Here is an 18,593-nt window from a genome sequence, read left to right as displayed (position 1 = left end):
CAAAAAAAAATCACAATACTCTTCCTGTTGAAGATGCAACTCAGTAATTTCAATATTAACTCATTTGGTTTGTACTTGTCCTATTAGTGCAAAATCTAAAGCTGAAATCAGCAGGATTATTAATATGAATCTCAATCAATAATTATGTATTAATTAAGATGCATTTGTTCTTAGCTGCATCAGTAGTATTTGGACTCTATCAAGACATCATGAATAATGGATGTTTTGCATGTGGAGGCTGGTTTTCCAACCATACACTTGATTTGCACAATGGATAATTTGTGTATGGATATATGTATGCATGCGTCTGTCTGTCTATCTATCCCTCCCTCTCTTTCTCTCTCTCTCTCTCTCTCTCTCCATTGGAATTAGTTTGTAAATCAACAAGCATGAAAGGAGAAGACTTACTTTTTCTCCTATTCCTTTACTTTTAAAATAGTAATTATTCATTTTAAGGTTGTATTATATTATCCATAGTGTGCATAATGCATATTTTTTCTTCTCTTAATTAGATATAATAAGATGAGGCATGAAAATAAAAATGAAATATGTGCCTCTATAAGAATATGCTTCTTCTTTCAGCAACTGATAAGAAAGGATTGTGACCACATTGTCAGTTTTCTCTTAAGTGCAACGCCTTCTGCAGTACATAAAACACTACAGTGCCTGACATCAGTTATTTATCTCTACTTCTGATACTGATGAGTAATGCTGCTATCAAAATGGATGCAAATATCTTTATGTCCTCTGTCACTGTGACATTTCTTATGTAAAAGCTGTGCACACACACATTGCTACATATGTAAAACCTAATCTAAAATACATCTGAGAATTTTGGAATCCTTTTTCCAGGCCAACATTCTTCAAGGCAAAAATTTGTTATGATGTAGTAGCCAATAGCAATTGAGCATGAAAAAAGAATACTCAGTAGCCAAGCTCCCAAATGACGTAGATTTGATTATGAAAGAGAGCTTAACATTAAATGCATGAAAGAGGATTAAGTAAAAAGCAGAGTGTGTTTGATTGTGCCAAAATATCCACATCTCTGAAGAGTCTTGCTAGCATCAACAAGTATATCAGAAATTCCAGAGATATAAACAGGAAATGGGCCAACTCAGCCTGCATTTCTACAGCACCAAGTGAAAAATCTATAAACTAGGATGCAAAAAGACAGACATATTCATGAATGATCTTATTTTTTTACATATCAAAATGCTAATGATAAATTGAGATATTGAGAGGCAGTAATTTGGTCAAGCATTCATAAAACTGATCCAGTAATTAAAAGAAAAAAAATCAGTACTGTAAAAGAGACCCTTTCCTACCTTCTTTTGCTAGGCATGGTTACTCAGAGTAGGTTTCAGTGAATTCACTAGAGCTCTGACATGCACAAGAATGTTCTGCTAATCTCTGATTAATCCCAACCAAAAAGTCCCCCCCTTTTTTTAATCATTTGGATTAACATTTGAATGAGCTATCTGTGGATTTTTGCAAAATATTCCTATTTATTTTATCAATAATTTTGGTATTTTACATGTATTTTATTTTCAGTTCACATTGATACAAATATCAACTCTGGGAACGGATGGCTTTTCCATTTTGCTTTCTATAACATTCTCATGTTTTCAAGTACAAGTTCATTCCATGCATTTGTGCACTGTTTCTCTTGAAAAATCAATGTACAGTTTCTAAACAATTTCTTTTAATATTTGCAGATTTTTTTAGGGAAGTGAGAAAAACCAAATAATAACTTGCTTCCTCTATCAGTCAGCAAGTGAGTTTTTGGTCAGCTCATATTAAAAAGCCAATCAAATAAATGCCTCCAACGTTCGCCAAATCTATTCAGACATTATTCACTCAACCTGATAACACAGAATTCTAGATTGTACAGGTAGCCTGAGAAGCTTATGCTTGTTTAGCCTTTTGTATTTGTTCAGGCTACCTATGCTCATCATTTAAATGCCCCACAGGAAGTACCCAATGTCAAAGGCAAAATAATTGTGTGCCACTCAACAGTCCTGCTGTGTCCAAGTTGCCTGGTTGGATGAGTAATGTTTCAAGTGAGTTATCATGTAAACAACATTGACACAACTTCTAGAAGATGCAGTGTATTATAGTTGTTCGTACCTTACTGTCATTCTTATTACAGAAACAAGAAATCATTGTGGGCAGTTAACAATACCCTGTGATTCAGTGCTCATGTAAACAGATTCAGAAACAGATTCCAAAGAAAGGCAATGACTCAGAAGTCCACCAACAAATTAACAGCCTGGGTAATAAGCCCATTTTGAACAAATCATGGATCAACGGAAAAATCTGTCAGATATAAAGTTCATCTTGGGTTTTCCCTGCAGGGATAGGTCTGTTCCTCTTATGTAAGTGTTTTTTACACTTATCAGTAAAAGATTTATTATAAAACATGGCAAAAAAAGATTTTCCAAAAATTGCAGTTGTCAAGAGGAAAACCTTTATATGGGGCTTTGTATGATTTTTTAAAAATACAATAATCAGAAATATGACAGAAGAAATATCATGTCTATTAATATGATAATAACCAAGTTATTCTAGAAGAGTGCATGGAAATTAAAAAGGTAGAAAACGTGAACTCAATTTTTCCATATGACCTGTACTAACAAAATATCTCAACAGCTAGCAGCACTGGATTGATCTTGGTTAGGTTGGATCAGGCTAATTAGTATTTGGGTAGGAGACCTGCAAGGATTATTTGGGCTGCTGGGTTAGATTGAGTACATTGAAAAAAACAACCCAGAAGAATGTGACGGCAAAGCCCTTTCTGCAAAGAAGACTATATGGACATGAAATCACCAGGTGTCAAGCCTGAAGGAGTCTTTACTTACGGTCAGGATACAACCCTATGGTAAACTGCATTCCTGTTCCTCTATAAATAATTTCCAATGATTAAATCCCAGTTTTATTGGCAATTCTTATTTGTTGCTCTACCTTTTACCCCCAGGGTTTAAATAGCTTTACCAGCTACTAAGCACCACTGTACAGATCACTCACAGGACCTCGTGACCATCCTCAGCATTGGATGCTTTCAACCATCTATTTGAAAAAGGTAAGTGCAGATTTTGGCTTTATAGTTTCCTCTAACAGACAATATGAGCTCCAGTGGCAATAATAAATCTTTTATGAAAGACTTGCCTGAGAGCAAGCAATCAGTACTCACTCTGTTGTTCTAATATGGGATAGCCAACCAGCATAACCTAAGGCCATACAAATATGTTGTATTAGATTCAGATTTTACAAGAAAACTGTAATCATTTCTGATTCAATTTTTATAGCAACACTCCGTGCACATCTACATGAAGTAGCAGCTAGTGTTCTTAATGGTTTGATCAGGAGTAATCAGAGGTCCAAATGGAAAAGATTTCCTTATGACATAAGTGCTTAAAAATGGTCATATCTGAGGTCACATTCACTTTGCTGAAAACTTAGTTATGAAACAGGCTTACCATATATGCATTGTAGATTTCCTTTTGAAAGTTTTGCAAATTCTCTCTTTTAAAAAAAATATGATAAACGTCTGAATAACACACAAAATGAATCAGCACAAACACCTGTTTGACAGTGATGTGTAACATCATTTTTCTAGATTAGGATTTTCCAGCATTGGTAATTTGTCTAAAACAAATCCAGCTACATCATTTTGTATTGCCTCTCTGTTCCTCTTTTGTGACCATTTTTACTCCCTTACTTCTTATTGATAACATATTTCTTTTTTTTTAAATTAAATTTTATTAAAAGTTTTAAAGAGAACATAAAAACTAACACCAACTAATACAAAATAGAGAGAACACAGAAAAAAAGACAGGAAAAAAAAGGAAAAGAAAAAGTGTAATGAGAAAGAAAAAAAGAAATAGAAAGAAGAAGCTTCTGATTTTCTCTGCAGCAAATATAAGTATAATTACAAAATTATCTCTTACTCTATGACTACAAAAAAACCTCACTTTTTTCTATTTTCCATTTTTTTTCTAATAATCAAAACCGAAAGTCATAGCTGCATTTTTTTTCCATTTCATCCAAAAAGTCTATAAGGGGTTTCCAGTCACCCATAAATGTAGCTATTACCTTTTCTCTGATTAAGGACATTATTTCTAAAGATACTTTTCCTACCCTCATATTCTTCAGTGAGGGATGTTAAGGATTTCAAGTCCTTCTCTAAAGGATCACTGTCATATCATTTTGCTTCTGTACTGCTGATGCTTATCATTTAGATACATTTTAAAATAAAAGCTTTGTAAAGTTTACTCCAGAAATTACACTGGCACTTCTAAGAACCTAAAATATTCTTTTGCATTGCAGTAAGTTATTCACCTATGTTTTCATTAGGTCTGTCTTTTTAGTATAATACTGAAAGTATTCTCATCCTTTATGTACTTTTAGTGGCAGTTCACTAGCTATATTATTATTCAGGCAGAAAAGTATTTTCTATCATTATAAAGTCCATCAGAAACTTCTCCTGGGGAACAACGCAATTATAGCAGCATGGGACAACTCCAGAGTTATTTCTGTTAAAGCTGAACTCTATGCCAGCAAGCTTAAAATTGAGCCATTGAGCAATAAGAGGGAGGTGGCCTCTATGCTTGGATGAAGGTGTGTAAGACATTCAGGGCAGAGGAAGATAGCAGGAAATCTCCCTTTGTACACATATGTAGAATATATCAGACTTATGCGGCTCTTCTTAAATTTGTAAATTATTTCCAGTGTTTTTCTTGTGATTTTAATATTTTAAGATGTTTTCACTCCAGGATGGCTTCCAGCAAAAGGTCAGTACAGACTAACCAGCAAATAAAAATGATAATGGTTTAGTCAAAGCTTCTGCAGTGGGCTTTCAACGCTCACTGTACTACCTAGTGAGGAGGAGCAAAAGAAACAAGAATTCAAGAAGAGGGAGAGAGGCAGTTTATCTGAGATAGATAATCTGAGATAGTTGGAAGTAAGAGTAGCGGTGGAGAAGACAGAATGGCAATCTGTTTTGTTCTTCAAATGGAATAAAGGAGAGAAATGAAGCAGAAATAAGGAAAAAATAGGGGGTAAAAGGACCAGAAGAGAAATAAGAATTAGAAATGACTGGGGCATTAAGCTGTTTGTTAACAAAGCAATGGCTTTTTATAGATTTTCACATGTACAGCTATAATTCTAAAGCATTATAATATACTGTTTTTTTTAGTACACATCCAAAGGAAAGGAAAATATATGGCAAAAAGACCATACGGCAAATCAAAAACACAATTTCACCAGATCTTCCTGTATTAACAGTTAAGATATTCAAATGCTGAGTGAATGCTTCTTTTGAGGAATGAGAGATAAGTATCCAATCCTGTAAGAATGTCATCAGGACAGCTCCCGGAAGTAAGGGTCCACTGAAATTTCAGATTACAGCAGGCAGTGACAGAAAGAATGTCGAGACAAGGAAATCCTCATATGATTCTACCCACTTCCAAACCACCACTTTCACATAAATCTATAACAAACCAACAATAGCAACAATTAGCACTAGTAATAAGCCCCTTCATCGATCCAGCAAGATGGCACCCCATCTGTAAGCCATTATAACAATGTCCTCTGCTGTACCCACTGATGGCATTTGTTCCTTTCTACAGGGTGCGTAAGTTTGTGGGAGTCAGTGTAGTCTGAGGAGCAAGCTTAGGTGAGCTACAAAAGACTGGCTGTGCTTTGGATGTCTGGTAGAAGGTTCTTGTTAGAGGGTTGACATGTCTTCAAATAAGCTATGGCCTTTCAGTCCCATTGATTTATCTCCTTCATTCTACCATTCTCCAGGTTTTTACATGAGTAAAAAACAACTCAGTCCTGGGAAGAAAGAGATGCTGATGGTAGGGGGACTGTATTAATCCAGTTCCGAGGAATATGCTACTGTACATGACACACTATTTTATGAATTAAGTTGCACACTGTTTTATGAATTAAGGTTGCAGGCAAGTGTTCTTCAGTCTGTTACAATTTCTAATTTGTCTAGATATGTAATAATATTTTCTAGCTTTGCCCGCTATACCAGCACTGCTTTATTCTGAGAAATAGGAACCTCATCACTATCACATATTCTCTGGTGTCATCTTGACATGCTTATTCTAACGTGTTCCTCTTGGGACTGCCCTTAGCATCCAAAACTTCAGTTGGACCAGAACATATCAACTCATGTTTTCTGCATTTTTTTATGAAACGCAACATTAAAGTAAGACTTACCAAATGAAGGAGACTCTCGACCATCCTCTAATCCTGAATCTCTTTCTCTGTCTCTCTTTCTGTGTTTGTGTCCACGGTGTCTATGGCGGCGATGGCTTTTCCTTCCACCCAATGGCACATGAACCCCAATAAACAAAGTTCTGTGACCTACACAAGAGAGTATAGTCTATGTAAGTATATTTGATGATGCATTTAACATTAAGATGTTAGTACTACAATAATGTTCATGCTGTATGAACATTGTGAATGTAAGTCCTAAAAATGGATAAAAGGTGGGGAGAAAGAAAGAAAAATGAGAAAAAGGCCAAACAGACTGAAATGCATAATAACACACACACTTCTTTGCTAGTGCGTGGGTGCATCCGCAAGTGTGTGTGTGGTGCCATATAGGAGCCCAGTCTTTCCCATGTTTCTTGGGAGTTCTGGGAGATTTAATTCTAACACACTTAAACAGCAATAGTCTGAGTAATGGTAATACGGCTAAAATTATAGTTTCAAAGGCATTCCAAACAATCCTAAGATTATGATTATAATAAATGAAATACCAAATGGAATGATAAAACAGCTGAAGTAAATGTTAACAGGTTAGAAAAGTAAGATCAGTGCTAGTACCAATTTGGTCATTTTCCCCACCTAATCAACTACTTGTATCATAAGATTTTAAACACTATGATAAAATGGGATACAGCATCTTTAGACAATCAAGATACAACACAAATAGAAATACAGATAGTTGGGGATAAAAAAAGTAAAACGTTCATATTAATATTTTGATACTATTGTACAAAACTAGATATGTAGTATAAATCACTGTAATAACCGGCAGTGTAAATTACTATTATTTTTTATCTTTTTAAAAGTTTCATTTCATTTGGGAGGGAAGGAAGGGAGGGAGGGAGGGAGGGAGGGAGGGAGATCAACTATATTCATGTGTGAGGCACTCTGGTGGAGTGATGAAAGTATTGGATTAGGGATAGGGAAACCCAGGTTCTAGTCCAACCTTAACCCTAAAAGCTCACTAGGTGACTTTGGACCACTCATTCTCTCTCAGCCTAGCCTACCTTGCAAGATTGTTATGGGGAAATAAGAGGAGGAACACTGTATGCCACTTGCATCACAAGGAAGGAAGGAAACATGGAAGAGCTAAACCCATGCAGACTCCAGGAAGAGCAGAAAATACACCCAAATTTATCACTTATCATATTACATGGAAAATACATCCAAATTTATCATTTATCATACTACATGGAAAAATCACGGAATCCTCTCCAGTTGGGACTTCCATCTGCATCTGCATAGACATAGGTCTAACCCTCCAATCAGGTACCCTCTTTTATCTGTAGGAGCTTACAGTGACCACCAAGAGGCACCACATGACCAATTTCATCCATATGGGGAATCCTCAGGCACAGGTAGCATGTACCCAATAGAATAACCCAATGTTATTCTATTGGGTTCAGATCCTCTACCAGAAATTGAACTCACGAACCTTCTCACTTTAGATGACTATATACTGGGGATTAGTTTTAGGAGCCTCCTGATGGTCACTGAAACCTATTTCATCTGGACTCTGAATGAATGAAAAAACCATGAATAGGAATCCCAGCCTCAAAAAAGTTTTCTGCTGATGGTAGGAATGGTGAAGTACAGTTAAGGCCATAGGAACAATGAAGCAAGACCAGCCCACAGAAGTGATTATAGGGGCAGGTGGAAAGTTGGGGGACTCCTGCAAGAACCCTATAAGATTCAGACTCATGTCAGACTCTGGTGAGTAATGAGTGAAGTCTAGGGCAATGGGATAATGGTGTACAAATGATTTAGAGGAAGCTTGCTTTGGGAGGAGAGCCTGAAGGTATCTTTCTCTAATTCCCTTCCTCTTTCAGAGCAGTAATTAATCCACAATAACTTTATGAGATGGGGTAGATCAACATCTTTACCAGCCAAAGGTCACCTGGCATGAGAGGGATCTGAAGCTAGATTCCTAATCTAAAATGCTAGCCCTATACCATACTGGCTCTCATCAAACCTTACAGCATTTGTCATCCTCTCTATTAATGCAGTTTCCCTGGAAACAAGACAAAAGGAATGTCCCTGGGAACATCTTGATTAAAATTGATTACGCATGATGTAACATGGCTTTATCAAAGTGGCATTGTCTCCTAGACAGGATTCTAAATAAAAATAAGGGATAGAAAACTCCTAAGAAATGGCTGCTGCTATAGGGCAATGCAAGCATTCACTGAAGAAGAATGAGGAAAGGATCAGGGAAGGAAAAGAGCACATCTGCAAACAACTATTCAAACTCTGTGTTCCTAAGGATAATTGTAGCCCAGAAACCAATAATTTGGGATTCAAAAAAAGGGGGAAATTAGAGGATTGTAACAGATGATAACTACTCAAGAGAAGACAGAATGGAAACTAAGGAATAAACAGGAAACATGAGACCTAATGCGCACTGAGGTGATAAGCCTTGTCTGGAGTATTTCAAATTGCAGGCAGGGGCTTCCCATGAATTTGTGTTCTTCCAGATAAAAATTTCCCACCTCATAAAAAAACAACAACACACAGATATAGATGGTGTAGAGGAACTGTTACATCATGTGAGTTTCCCTGCCCTCTCATGTACTACAGCCCCAGCCACAGGTTTCCCATACTATTGTGAAATATTCTTAAAATAATAGTTATTGTGCATAATGGTTCCATCTCTGCTCCTTCCTGCACTGGCCAATCAGAGGCCAAGGGAACTGCCATCCAAAGGATATACAACTAAGCAAACATTTAATCTACATTAAATTGAATCTCTTTACAAAAAAGAAAAGGAAAATATTCCATCTATCCTATCAGCTGTTTGGAAGCTCATTTACATCAGGAACTAAGGCTGATTATAACTTGGCTCAGCAGCTATTAACCAAGGATGAACCCAGAATTATTGCTCATTCAGTCTGTTCAGAGCCTAGAGTTTTGTACTTTGCCTTCTGCTTTATTACAATAGATTGTGATTTGCTATTTTTTTCCCTATCAAGCAAGAACTTTAAAGAAGACTGATCTTATTAACATAGTTTGATGATGAAAAACAGCAACTTCTTTATAATGGCTCTGAAGCTCAGAAATGAGTCCCCCTAAGGAGGCATTTCTCTCCTTTAATGTTTAGGAGAAAATAAAAAAACAACTTTTTAAAAGATTAGTTTATCGAGTATAGCACTGTTTTTTAAAACTTCTGTACTTTATTGATTTTATATTCAACAGAATTTTATCCGATTTGAAAGCCATTTGAAACTAGGAAGAAAAGGATTAAGCAAATAAAGCACCATTCAGGATGATGAGATTTGGCCTCCACAAATACTGGGAATGACTGGTTCACTATAAATAATAATTATCCTGTTCTAAGTGTTTAGTTATGCAACTGATTTTTCTATGCCTGTTCATTATCAGTGGGTGCTAGTCATGATGAGTAATTCCCATTTGTGCTGACTGGATCTTGCAGACATTTGATAGGATTCTCTATTCATTTATACTTTGTGAAGGATAGTAATATATCTTTCATTATTTTTTGTTTTCATTGGGAATACCCCTTGTCTTATAGTCTGGTGAATGAACTAAATCATTCAGGGTGGTTAAAAAACAAACATAATTATGAAGAGCTCTAGGAGGATCTTTTGGAACTGTGTGAAGGGTCAGCCACATAGCAGCTATAGTATACTTCAATTAGACATAAAGTGATGCACACTGGGGCAACAACAATAACCAACTTCACATAAACACTGATGGGGTCTAAGTTATCCTTTGTCTATCCTTGTGCATTTAAACACCTTTCTTAAGAAACATGGTTAGAATGCTTGGGACTCCAGCTCAGAAAAAATGGGATCAAGGACTCTGAATTAGAAGGACATGGTCTGAGTTTTGAGTGGCATGGTTACTTATGGTATGATAAAGTTAAAGTAAATGTAGATTTTAAAAATCATTATGCATTATAAAAATTATAAAAATGCTATATTACGAATATGAAATAGATACAAACCCAGGCTATCCCAGGGACTTCCGGTGAGTAATGGTGCATGCTAGGCTCTCCTTTTCAAGCAGAGAGTCATCTTCTCAGACTTTTTTAGGCTCAGGCAGGCTTCCTGGAGCCTGAAGAATTCTCCGGATCCAAGGAGAATCCCAGAAATCATCCCCTCCAACCTCTGGACAGCCTTTCACACCCAGAAGACCTCGAAACGGAGACTTTCGGGATCGACTGGTGAGTGATCAGCTGGGAGGCGGGGTTATAATCAAGTTCCAAGCTGCAAAGAAGCCAAACAAAGAAAACGGACACTTGCACTGACTTTCTCGTTTTCAAAATCACCTTTTTTGTTTGTTTGTTTGTTTACTTCTATAGGGTTAAAGAGAGGCGTTCTTTAGTTACAGTGTATGTTTTCCTTCTGGCTACTATAGGTGCTTCATGGAAAGACTGACTTTCTTTCTTTGATTAGGATAAAGAGTTTTATATATTCAGCAAAAAAGGCAAAGGCTTGGACTTTTTATTAATCTTGTATCAGATTACATGTTCAGTTCTTATGTAAGAATTCTTTTTATTATTTTTTTTCTGGTGAATCTGCACTTGGGTTTTTGATATTGGAATGTGGATATGGGAACTGTGTGAACTCTGCTTTGTTTTCTTACTTAATTGGCCCTGATTGGAGAGGAATTTTAAACAAGATAAAGGGACTTTCTCCCTTTCACTATTTACTTCGGATAGAACATAATTAGTATTTTGGACACTAGAGAGCGCTATTGACTATAGCTATTAAGAGAGCAAACTACAGGGATGAGTGTTTCAAGATTATGTCTCAAAACTTTGCAGAAAAAATAATTCAGTCAGTGGAGGATAAATTTGATAATTTGAACAAACAACTTGATGCTAAATTAAATAAGCCTGCTATTGATGTGAGGTAAGTTGAACACAAGTTGGATGTTTTGGAGAATAATATGGATAATAAAGATATGGAAGAAGAAAGAGAGATGGATATCTTACTGGATCTTAAAGAAAAAGAAACTTATTCTGGATTTACAGTTACTTTGGATCACCCTAATGATGATATTGTTTTAAATCACTGAGAGACAAAGATAACTTATTGAAATGGTTCCTGAAAGAAGAAGACAAGGAGAAAATAATAAAGATTCAACTTGTTTGCTAGGTTTAAAGAATGAGCTCTCTAAGAGTAAACAGAATTTGGATCAGTCTAATGGTAACACTATTTTGGATCTACAAAAAGAAGGTCTTAAACTACTAAAAGATAAAGAGAATGTACTGAAGTTGCTCCTGAAAGAAGACGACAAGGAGAAAATAATAAAGACTCAATATGTGAAGTATTATCTGTTAGGATTAAAGAATGAACCACTTAAAAGTAAACAGAAAGTGTACAAAGTAAATCTGTTAAAACATAGGCTGTGGTTTCTGATAGATTAATGGTAATTTTTTGGGACCAGAACTGTATCACGATATTATTAAGATTATTGTTGCTTAATAGTAGTAAAAATGAATATAGGTTGTGACTCCTGATAGTTATTAGAGGGGTTTCTTGTTGATTAGGACTGAATGGGGAAGTCACTACGACTATAGAAGGAATATTAGTGTGGGTGGGAAATATGAGTGATATGAAAGTGCTTTCTATTATCTTTAGGAAGGGATGATGGTATATGATAATACTAGTGAGATTTTTATATGCATATAGATGACAAAAACATAGAGATATTTAGGACTGGACATTAATGGTAGTGGTGGAGACAGTGACATAGTGTATTGAAATTTAAAAGGAGGGGTTAGTCTTGATTCTGTTTGGAAATTGCTTTTGTTTTTGTTTTTCTTTTGCTTGGGATTGTAAAATGCCATGTTGACTTGGGGTTTTGATAATTATTAGATTTTAGGATTAGAGAAGTATTTTGTATTAGTTATATGTTTAGAGTAAAAGATGCATGTATTCTATATTTGTATCTGCAACAAAGAGAGTCGGAAGTCACCTATTCTTTCTCTCTCTCTTTTTATTTTTCTTTTCTGCACTTTTGACTTTCTTTTTTTCTGCACTTTTCTTTTTCTTTGTTTTTCTGTTTCCTTATATTTTATTCTTTATTGAAAATTAATAAAGTTGCTTTAAAAAAAAAACAACCAGTCGATGCCCAAAAATACTTTTGTTGGCCTCAGCCCAAGAAGCATTTTACAGAAAAGAAACAGCAGGCAAAGGAAATGGTTAACATAAAGATTTGTTAGTACAGGAAAATGGACAGCTTAAGATGAAATCAAGAGAACAACTGACCGCAGAGGGACTTAGTTGTCAATGGTTTTCATATGCACGATTAAAAGAAAGATTAAACATAGATAGAAAGTCCCAGAAATAGAATATGATAAAATGAAATTTGGAAATGAATTATGTACAAATGATGAACATGTGATTGCTAAAATTTATAAACTTTTGCTGAGATTTGAAACAGAAGAAAAAGTTATAGAATGTATGGTAAAATGGGCCAAGAACTTTGGTTATAATATTCAAATGGATCAATGGGAGAGAATCTGGTCAAAAGGTTTGAAATTCATGTTGTCTTACAATTTAAAAGAGAACTTTTATAAAATGATGTACCATTGTTATATGACACCAGAGAAATTGTCTAAGGCATATAAAGGTACTTCTAATTATTGTTGGAAAAGTGAAAAACATGAAGGGACATTTTATCATGCATTTTTTTTAGTCTTTTATATTTCCTTCTTTTTTCTACTTTTCCTTTTATGTTTCTGTAGTTTTTTTAAGCTTGTATAATTTTTTTTTAATAAAAATTACTTTTAAAAAAAGGGAAAAAAAGGATTGAAGGAGGACATAAACTATGAGGTAGATAAAATCATGAAATATATAAATTCAAACTTGGCATGGAGAAAATAGACAGGGAGAAGCTTTTTTCACAAATATCAGGCATCATCCAATGAAGCTGATTAGAAAGAGTTTTAGAAAATAAAGCTCAGAGCACATAATTCACCTCTAGAATCCAAGACAGCAAAATGTGGTGATGGTTGAATGGTTTAGAAGGGAACTGGATAAATTCATGGAAGACAGACAGGTCAATCAAAGGCTACTACTTTTTTAAAAAAATATCACAGATTCTTTAGGTATCATATAAAGTAGCCCAATAGTTTAAAACAAAAATCACCCAAAAAGTAACATAAGAGCTATTAAACTTGAAATTCAGCATTATCTCCAGATGCGGGCAGTGTGCTTCCAAACAGCAGCTGCAGGGGAACAACACTGGGAAAAGAATAAATCCTCATCTCATCCTGAAGACCCAGAAACATCTGGCTGGCCACTGTGAGAAACAAAACACCTACCTGTCCTGATTTAGCCGGACTGTTCTTTTATACCTATCCATGTACTTAACTGTTTCATGGATCTGACGTGGTAGCCTCTGATCAATGATACTATAATTAACAAGTTGATATTCATTAAGAGGTGTAACAGAAAATAAAAGATATTTAAATAATTAACTGCACACGTTTTGTTGAAATACAAATAGTGGAAGCTAGCGACGTCCTTCCACTACAGCACAATCTAAAGGAAGGTAACTCAATTCCTCCTGCAGGTCATAGGTGCCTTCAAAATGTGCTCTAAACTTGGAAACCTTCCACAGCTAATTTTAAGGGACCGCAGCAGAGAGGAGAGATGTCCCTTGATGCAAACAGACTTCAGTAAAACAATGAAGGGTTTTCTCTTAGAATACAATAAAGACAAAGCTTCATAAACACATCTGAAGAAATAAACAGTTTAATCATAATATATCACTAACACACACAAAGTGTATGTTTATCGTAAATGTATAATAAGCATCCATTTAACTGTATACTATTATAAAGACAAACATTTATTTTCTAATTGTTTTCTGTCAGGGATTGCTTTTTTACAGCAACTGTTTTGAAGCTGAGACATGCATTGAACAAGTCATCTGAGAGAATGATTCTGCATTTTGTATCTCAGTGCATAAGGTCAAAGCAAAAGGAATGGTATAAAAATAACCAGTAGGAATACTCTATATAAAAGACAGAACTGGCCAAGAGGCTTTTAGCTCATCAAATCAATCAATTCAACCTGAGATCTAGGAGGAAACTGAAGCCTACATAGCCTCCTATGCCATTCTTACATGAGCAGACTGAAGCTTTGCTTTCTGGGTCAGCTAACTGCCCACATGAGAAATAAAATGTAGATGAAAGCTCTGTGTATTAAAGGGGATAATCTCACCCACACTGATGAAGTTAGTAATAAATGGTAATAAATACTAATATATGGATAAGTCTGCCCCTAACATAAATTTATTCTTAATGATTGGTGTTCAATATTACTGTGTTTATTAGCAAAGAAGGCCTTAAAAGTCTAACAGCAAAATAACAGCAAGCAACATCATGTAAATACAGAAAAAAGAATGCTTGCAGTGATGTTAGAGATGTGCTGGCTTTTACACAAAATGTTTGTATTTTTGTATATATACAGTGCTGGGTGGCTGGCTGAGAATCCAAATGATTTGCAACAAATTTTAAGATATGATGTATGATGCAACAAGGAATACGGATCTGAAAATTAATATATAAAAGACCAGGTAGTTACATTTAACAGGGAAAATGGAGTGCATTACTGCAAGCTACTGTATATGTAAATAAAAACTAGAGCATGCTGATGTAAATGGTGAAAAACTAGAGCAGGTTGATGAATTTGTGTACCTTAGTAGAATGTTTACTAAAGATGGGAAAAGGATTGGAGAAATTTCAAAATGGGCAAATGCTGGTAGAAAGGTTTGTTTTGTTTATTTTTTATTTATTTAAGCAATTTATATGGCCGCCCAACTCACTCACAGTGACTCCGGGCAGCTTACAAGAAGGTTGAAGGTAGCATGTGAATGTTTGTTGAAAGAAGCAAAAAGGGCTAAGTGTAAAAGCAGGTTTTTGTCCACCGAAGGAAGAGTTGGGTACGTCAAGAGAAACAAAAGTAAGTTCAATGCAATGCAATGGGAAGCGTGTGGAGCAAAAAAAGAAAAACTGGGTCAAGAATAAATGGATAATGAAGGAATGTGGATTGAATACAAAAGTGAGTTCAGTACAATATGAAAATAATAATACGGAGAGAATAAATGAGGATTGCAAAAAATATATGAGTGAATAATTGGAAGGGAAGAAAAAAAACAAGACAAATCATGAGCAGTGGATTTAATGAGATCCTGAAAAAGGAGAGCAGTCTGAAGAAGACAATGTGTAAAGCACTGTGTGGATATGACAGAAGTAAGGATGGTTTGCAAAAACAGAAAGCTATGGAGAGTTATAGTGAATAATGGTGGTATAAACTAGTTTTAGCTATGTTTCCTTTCTTTTTATGTCATGGCCTTAATTTCTTTTGCCCAATGTCAAGCTCACCCAGTGTCCAGGTGCCCAGGGTCAAGGACCATGCAATCAACCTAGCTTGCTACCTAAGGGTGGGAGCCTCCATGGTAAATGTCACAGATCTTGCAGAGGTGGGGGATCAATATCCTTCCTGATCATCTGATGCTTTCAGCAGGCAGCAAGTACAAGGGGTCACACGTACTCTCTGATAGCACAACTATCTGACAAAGCCTACATTCTCATAGTAATACAGATGCCTCGTGTTCCCATACGGCCTTGACGGATTGGAAATGTACACAGACTCTGAAGAGTCTCTCTAGTATAATAGACACAAAATAGACAAAGTAACTTTATTCTCTGGTCTTCAGCCCTACAGACACCATTAGGAGCAGCACATATTAGACGGCTATGTCCCTCCAGGGCTTGGCCCAAGATGCTACATGAAGGTGATATGGACCTATCAAAATGAGCTGGTGTGACTAATAGAATGGATTATATAGCCTTGGCAGAAAAAAAGGGACACGGGCTGGGGATTTGTTTGCCATTGTGATACAGTGTGAGGAACACTAGGTGATAGGAAGGAATTGGGAGGAGGGATGCCCTGGTGTCTGTCAAAGGGCCCCTCTGAGAACTACTAGGCTTCACAGGGATGGCAAGGTACTTTGTGTGAATTGCAGCTAGCAGTGACTCCCTCTACTGCCTGCTACCTCATCCAGACATGGCTGGAGAACATGGGAGATCTATCATCAGGATGGTGTTCTTGAGTTTCATAGTTCTCTGGCCCTCTGACCCTGGTGCCTGGGTGGGATAAGGAACAGTTTTTTGGACTGTGCTGTACTCAGAGGGACTTCTGCTATGTCCTTGCCTGGAGGGGTGTCAGCCCCACTAGGTAGACCAGACCAAGAATCAACTCCACAGGGAGGCTAAAACCACTTTTACTGAAATTAGGTATAATAACAGAATCTTGCAAGACTGACTGTGCTGTACAGGTAGTCCTAGCTTAACAACAGTAATTGGGATTGGAATTTCTGTCGCTAGGCAATGCGGTCATAAAACATGATGTCACATGACCGCATCGCTCTAGCGACACTAATCCCAGCAGTCCCCATTGCTGTTGTTAAGCAAGGATCATGGGTCATTAAACAAGGACCTCCTTGTGACTTCCTGCTGGCTTTCCACAAGCAAAGTCAGTAGGGAAGCCGGCAGGAAGTTGCAAGTCTCTGGTGACTCACAAGCAGGCCTGTGGGCAGGTAAGTGGCTGCTGCCAGGCAGGGGAGGGTGCGCAGGTGGTCAGTGAGGTGCAGGGCGAGTGCAGCCAGGCTGGGGGTGGCTGCTGCCAGATGGCGTGCGGGCGATTTATGAGAACGACTTTGCTTTGCTTGTGGAAAGCCGGCAGGGAAGGTTGCAAATGGCAGTCACGTGACTGTACCGTCGTGTCAGCCAGTTGCCAAGTGCCCAGTTCACAATCATGTGACCATAAGGGTGCTGGGATGGCCAGAACTTCAAGGACTGGTCATAAGTACCACTCATTCAGTGCCATCGTAACTTTGAATGGTTGCTGAATGAGTAGTCCTTTTCCGAGGACTACCTGTATGTCCTCCTTATACTTCAGTGAATTAGAGAGGTGTCTGCCTGAGCTGTTTCCAAATGTTATCTCATTGCTCTGGACCTAAAAAAATCCCAAATTCTCATCAGAAATTGTGAGGGAAAAAGGAGTCCAAAACTTAGATTACTTCCAAACTTTTGATTTGGTTAAAGATCAGCAATATTATATCTTCTTTAGCCATAAATATTTGACATTTCTACAACAATTTGTTCATCTGTATATATTATGGGGAAATATATAGTTGCAAAGGTATCATTACAAAGTTAAGGCATCCAACAGTAGTCACTGATTGAGATTCTTCTTCATACTCTTGATCAATAATAATACATTTTCTGGCAAAGATTATTAGTGTGTTTTCACTGAACATTAATACATGCAAGAATATATATTAAGTTTTGATAATCTGCAAATGATTCTCACCAAGAGCTACACACGAATGGACATACATCATTTTAGTTAATTTCAGCAGATGAAATTACATACGTTTCAAAGAAATAAAAGTTTAAATTAGAAATAAGCAGCTCTCACCTTCCAAGTCCTCCTTTTCAAAATGTGTTTTGAGGATGGAGCGTGTTCCACCCCGGTCCACCACTGCCTCTTCATCATTTCTCTGTAACATAAAAGTGGTTGTATGTGTCAGTTTTCCAACGTGCTGGAATTCTGCATGATTTATTAAAAAAGAAAAAAAAGCAAAGAACCCTCAGAATAAGCACCGCTGGTTCAGATTAAAAGATAATGCAGTATCTTCTCCCCATCAAGGCCAAGAGATGTCTCTGAGAAGCAGATCTCAACACTGCCTTCCTGCTATTGTTTAAAGTCTGGTTCCGATCTAGAGAGCTGAACATGGCCATCCCAAGTAGCATCTACAGGTAGCCTTACCCACCTCCATATAACTTCACCAAAACTTATGCTAATAGTGCTTTCCCTCCTCATGCTAATGAAGGTCTGACCGTCTAGCACAAGGTTAATTAGCATGTAAAATGACAAAACAGGAGGAGCAGCCATCAGGCAATACAGACACGTTGCCCAAAAGAGCCAAATGGAACAAAAGAAGGTGACAGGCCATCTCCTTCATACAGAAGGTCAGATCTCACCAAGGAAAACACAATATGCACACCAATTGCTTAGAACTAGTCTCTTTAGCTCTAACATGGCATACCACTTTGCAAGCCACTGCAGAGTTTTAAATGAATTATCACAGCCAGTGAATGAGTCAGGGTTAGGGTTAGAGTTCTAATGATAGCACATCCTATTAATGATATCAGAAGGAATCGAGTTCAACCTACTGATATCAGATGAAGTTTCTATTCATCCACTGTCTCTTTATTACTGTAATTCTCAAAAATCTCTCTGACCCTACTATTGCTACACGAAGCG

At 36.7% G+C, this 18,593-nt stretch overlaps 1 protein-coding gene across 1 annotated transcript in view; it reads right to left on the bottom strand.

Moving 5' to 3' along the window:
- SLC4A10 (solute carrier family 4 member 10) overlaps positions 1-18,593 on the bottom strand; it is a 190,614-nt gene that overhangs the window by 102,934 nt on the left and 69,087 nt on the right. Inside the window, exons 2-3 of the mRNA XM_088146648.1 lie at positions 17,745-17,826; positions 6,229-6,375 (exon numbers count right to left, since the gene is read on the bottom strand). Of these exons, the coding sequence (XP_088002774.1) occupies positions 6,229-6,375; positions 17,745-17,826 (229 nt within the window). The remainder of the gene's footprint in view (positions 1-6,228; positions 6,376-17,744; positions 17,827-18,593) is intronic.

The sequence above is a fragment of the Python bivittatus genome, unplaced genomic scaffold (genome assembly GCF_059951505.1).
Source record: "Python bivittatus isolate LINGU-HERP-01145 unplaced genomic scaffold, Pbiv_v1 ctg000480_np1212, whole genome shotgun sequence".
NCBI lineage: Eukaryota > Metazoa > Chordata > Lepidosauria > Squamata > Pythonidae > Python > Python bivittatus.
Note: the sequence above shows the minus strand (reverse complement) of the source record. Positions and strands in the feature narration are given on the sequence as shown.